This window comes from Myotis brandtii, unplaced genomic scaffold (assembly GCF_000412655.1).
Source record: "Myotis brandtii unplaced genomic scaffold, ASM41265v1 scaffold813, whole genome shotgun sequence".
Lineage (NCBI taxonomy): Eukaryota > Metazoa > Chordata > Mammalia > Chiroptera > Vespertilionidae > Myotis > Myotis brandtii.
Window position 1 is genome coordinate 2,912,862 of NW_005371287.1, and position 5,324 is coordinate 2,918,185.

General features: G+C 34.8%; 1 protein-coding gene across 9 annotated transcripts in view; it reads left to right on the forward strand.

The window, feature by feature from the left end:
- GEN1 (GEN1 Holliday junction 5' flap endonuclease) overlaps positions 1-5,324 on the forward strand; it is a 58,537-nt gene that overhangs the window by 23,165 nt on the left and 30,048 nt on the right. For 8 of the 9 annotated variants that reach the window (XR_001360163.1, XR_001360162.1, XR_001360164.1 and 5 more), the window contains exons 12-13: positions 651-791; positions 1,854-3,089. Coding sequence is in view for 5 of the 9 variants with exons in the window: in XM_014531597.1 (XP_014387083.1) it covers positions 651-791; positions 1,854-3,089 (1,377 nt within the window). In the remaining 4 variants the exon portion in view is untranslated. Of the gene's footprint in view, positions 1-650; positions 792-1,853; positions 3,285-5,324 lie in introns of those variants that run through there. The other variant, XM_005884080.2, reaches the window with a different exon arrangement.

Below are 5,324 nucleotides of genomic sequence, written 5' to 3' on the forward strand. Positions count from 1 at the left end.
TGGATTAGAAAACTGTGGTACATCTACACAATGGAATACTAGCTGCCATAAAGAAGAAGGAACTTTTACCATTTGCAACAGCATGGATGGACTTGAAGAGCATTATGCTAAGCGAAATAAGCCAGTCGGAGAAAGATAAATATCAAACAATCTCACTTATTTGTGGAATATAATGAACAACATAAACTGATGAACAAAAATAGATCCAGAGACATAGAAGCATCGAACAGACTGTCCAACCTCAAAGGGAAGGTGGGGGTGGGGGGTGGGGAGTATGAGCAACCAAAAGACTTGTATGCATGCATAGAAACATAACCCATAGATACAGACAGTAGGGGGTGAGGGCATGTGCTGGGGGGTGGGAATGGCCAGGGAGAGGTCAATGGGGGAAAAAGGAGACATATGTAATACTTTAAACAATGAAGAATATAAAAAAATAAAGTAATCTCCTTCCAACTCTTGTTAGGCAGAAGAAAATCAATTCTATACTAGAATCAGCAGATTATTAGAATAGAGATGTTATAAAGCAATATTTGTAATAAATCATCCATTGTGGATGACTTAGTTTACCTGGTAAACTTTGTTACCTGGAAAATTGAATTTTTCATATCTGTAATTAAGGCTGTTTTTCTGTATTTTTAATCTTTTAGAACATTATGCTATAGAAGATAAACATGGAGAATTAGTTCTACAAACAATAGAAGAAGAATCATTATTTGAAGCAGCTTTTCCAGAGATTGTTGCTGTTTACCACAAACAAAAGATAGAAATTAAAGAGAAGAAAAAGAAAAGTAAGTATCTCATTTGATAGCCACACACAGCTGTTGTAGAGGAGCTATCTGTTCTACACGAGTCAATATTGTCTAAATTTTGCTGAAAGTTCTATATAAGAACTTGCTTCTTTGTCTTGATACACTATTAAAGCTGAAAAGCCGAGAGTAAACCATTTTCATATGTGTCTGATAAGTTAATCAAGTGTTAATAATAGTAATTACACCAACCACTTATTGAGCAAGTAGTATATGTAATATATTTTGGATTATAAATACATTTTCTTTATTTCCCAGAAAAACTAAGGAAGAAAATTCAATCAAACATTGTTTCTGGAAGAAAATATTTTATAATATGTTGTCATTAATTATTTTGTTTGTTTTTTAATTTTGTTTTATTGCTTAAAATATTGCAAAGAGTATTACATATGTCTCTCTTTTTTTTTTCCCCCTTGACATTCCCCGGCCTCCCCTACCTCCCAGTGTCTTGTGTCCATTGGTTATGCTTATATGCATGCATACAAGTCCTTCGGTTGATCTCTTACCGCCCCCTCCAGCCCCCCAACCCTCCCCAGCCTTCCCGCTGTAGTTTGACAGTCTGTTCGATGCTGCTCTGCCTCTGTATCTATTTTTGTTCATCAGTTTATAATGGTCTTTATTATCCATAAATGAGTGAGATCATGTGGTATTTTTCTTTCATTGACTGGCTTATTTCACTTAGCATAATGCTCTCCAGTTCCATCCATGCTGTTGCAAATGGTAAGAATTCCTTCTTTTTTACAGCAGCATAGTATTCCACTGTGTAGATGTACCACAGTTTTCTAATCCATTCATCTGCTGATGGGCACTTACGCTGTTTCCAGGTCTTCCCAATGGTAAATTGTGCTGCTATGAACATAAGGATGCATATATCCTTTTTAATTATTTTGTTATAATTACTTACAACACAGTTTCTAGGAATGCACTGGGACAAAAATGCAAAAATTGCTTATATAGTTTTCAATCTGAACTGTTTAGTTTATTTGTTTATTCAAGTTAAGTCAAATAAAACAGGTTTTAATTATATTGTATTTTTCTTTTCAGGCATGAAAACTAAGCCTAAAGAAAATAATTTGCCACAAACAGATGAGATGAGTTTTCAGTCACTCATAACTTTAAAACCCACATGTGAAATCTCTTCTAAACAGAATTCCCAGTTAAATTTGGAAATTTTCCCTGATTCGGCATTACCCCAGGAATCTATTTCTGCGTCATTGAAGAGCTTGCTTTTATCTGAAGATGCTCTCTATATGAATACTCAAGAACAGTTAATGTCTTCTTCAAAACCTTTGGCTTCACAGCAAATTACAGCTGTCAGTAAATCTCTAATTTCAGAATCTAGTCAACCAAATATCTCATCCCATAATGTGTCAACAATTGCTGATCTACACTTGAGCAGCATTGATTGGGAGGGAACTTCTTTTAGTAATTCTCCAGCTATTCCAAGGAATACTTGCTCTCATGGCTTAAAATCAGGACTTGAAACAGCTATCCCTCATAGCTTTAAACATATCCCAGGACAATTGTCATGTGACTCAGAATGGTGCACCACAAATAAAGTGTTCAGTTGGGATCTTCAAAAGACTAATCCTGAAGAGCATCTGTGTTCTGGCATTACTGACTTACATCATCAGGATATGCCTTTAAAGGAACGAATACTTATAAAATCATTACATTCTCCGGGTAATGTACAGCCAGACCTGAAAACTTTATCCATACGCACAGTAAAAGAATCTTGTAAGGCTAGCAGTAGTTCTGATTGTCCATCACATCTTTCAGAGGATCTAGGAATTTATTTGCAAAAGGAATCTAGGAACTCTAAAGTTCTAAAAGGAGACCAGCTGTTTCCAGAAAACTATAAAGTGAATACTTCTATACCCTATTCTGTCAAAAACATGATAGTAAAGGCCTCTGATGCTAGAGTCAAGCCACCAAATACTTCTTTAGATCATAGTAGAAATGACTTGCAAACCACTCAGAAAATTGTAATGAAGAAAAGTGTTTGCCTTGACAGATATTCCTCTGATGAAGAAAGTGCCCCAGTGTTTGGGAAAGCTATGAATGCAACTGAGAAAATGAAGCAGAGTTTTCAGAAGCACAAACCAGCCCAATTCAAGAAAAATGATGCTAACAAATTGAGTAACCCTAAGATACATATTAAAGAAACAGAACAGTATGTCCAGACTTCTAAAACAGCTGTGAATGAAGAAAACTATTTCCCAGATGCAGCCAAAGTTTCTCTGAGTTCCCTACAGTGTCATAAGGAAAAAGATGACTCTGGTACTTATTTGGATAGTCCTCTTCCTTTATGTCAGAGATTAAAACTGAGGTTCCAAAACACTTGAAATTAAAAATGTTTAAGTGTTAGTTAATATTCTGGTATCATCAGCATTAGCAGAGGCAGAAGGAAGGTGTCTAATTAATGTTTGGCAGAAAAATGTAATGTAGTTTATATGTCAGGAGATACTTTTGCCATTTTAATCAAAATTATAATTTTTAAAAGTTACCTAAAACTTTTATTTTAAAAGATAATCTTTGTGGTAAAACTAGATAATGTATATTTTTAAAACTTACTCTTGCCATATTTTATATCTTTATTGACTATTCTTTAGTCATAGAGTGTTAATACAGTACTAGGCAGAGTAAAGGCTTCATCTTTTTGCTCATTTATACCCATGTCTTGCACAAACCTCTATAGTGTTTATATTTCAGCTTGTTCTCAAGAAGATAATTCTTTATATCTATTGTTCCTTTTTGGAGAGTTATATTTCTCTCCATGTAAAGATACTTTTAGTATGCTCTTTTGCTTTGGTAACTTTATTGTCTTTTCTGAGGGAAAAATGGAAAAGGAGGAAGGTGATCCTCATTTATACCCATGTCTTGCACAAACCTCTATAGTGTTTATATTTCAGCTTGTTCTCAAGAAGATAATTCTTTATATCTATTGTTCCTTTTTGGAGAGTTATATTTCTCTCCATGTAAAGATACTTTTAGTATGCTCTTTTGCTTTGGTAACTTTATTGTCTTTTCTGAGGGAAAAATGGAAAAGGAGGAAGGTGATCGATATATCCCCAGAAGTTAACAGGTTTGCCAAATGGAGAAAAGATTTGAAAAATAGAATATATAATCAGAAGAGAATCAGAAACTTGCTGAGGATCACACAGCTAATTAATAATGATGTGGGAATTAGATTTCTTGCCTCCTAGTTTGGTGGCATTTTTTTTGTTTTCTTTTTCTTCTATAGCACTTTTTTCTTTTCCTTTTATTTTAAAAATGAATCTATATAATATTGAGTTCAACCTCTCCAAATATTAAGTTGTTTATTCATTTATCACTCAAAAATTCAAGAGCAGGCATGTCAAACTTGCGACCATTGGGCCATATGCCTTGTTTAAATAAACAAGGCATATGGCCCACCAATCGCGAGTTTGACATGTTTGGTCTAGAGCAGTGGTTCTCAACCTGTGGGTCGCAACACCTTTGGGGGTCGAACGACCCTTTCACAGGGTCGCCTAAGACCATCGGAAAACATATATAATTACATATTGTTTTTGTGATTAATCACTATGCTTTAATTATGTTCAATTTGTAACAATGAAATTGGGGGTCACCACAACATGAGGAACTGTATTAAAGGGTCGCGGCATCAGGAAGGTTGAGAACCACTGGTCTAGAGGCAATTAGATTGGACAGGCAAAAGTAAAGCTGTCAATATTTGCAGATGACGAAATTTTGCGTATACAAGATCTTAAGGAATCCACTAAAAACTACTAGAACTGATAAATGAGTTCACCAAGGTTGCAGGATTTAAGATCAATATACAAACATCAGTTGTGGGTCTATATATCTTCAGTGAATACTAAATGAAGTTAAGAAAATTCTGTGTACAACAGCACTAAAAGCAATAAAGTGCTTTGTAATAAATTTAACAAAAGTAAAGAATTTATACTCTAAAAACTGCAAAAATATTGTTGAATGGAAAATTTTAGAAACTTAAATAAATGGAAAGACATTCCATGTTATGATTAGAAGACTTGATATTAAGATGGCAAACTAATTTACAGATTTAGTGCAGTCCCCATCAATTCCAGCTGTTTTCTTTGCAGAAACTGACAAGCTGATTCTAAAATTCATATGGAAATTTATGGGACACAGAATAGGCAAAGCTATCTTTAAAAAGAGAAATGGGAGGAATTGCCCTTCTTAAATCTGATTTGAAAATTTACTACAAAGCTACAGTAATGAAGAATTTGTTGTCATCGAATAAAGATAGACATATATATTAATCAGTGGGATAGAATTGAGGGTCCAGAAATATACTCTCACATTTATGTTCAATTGATTTTCAACCAGAGTGCCAAGACAACTCAGGGGGAAACGAGTAATTCAGCCAATACTACTGGTACAACTGGGTAGCCACATGCAAAAGAATGAAGTTTGACCCCTACCTCATACAGTATACAACTAGAGGCCCGGTGCATGAAATTCATGAACGGGGGGGGGGGGGGCCCCAGG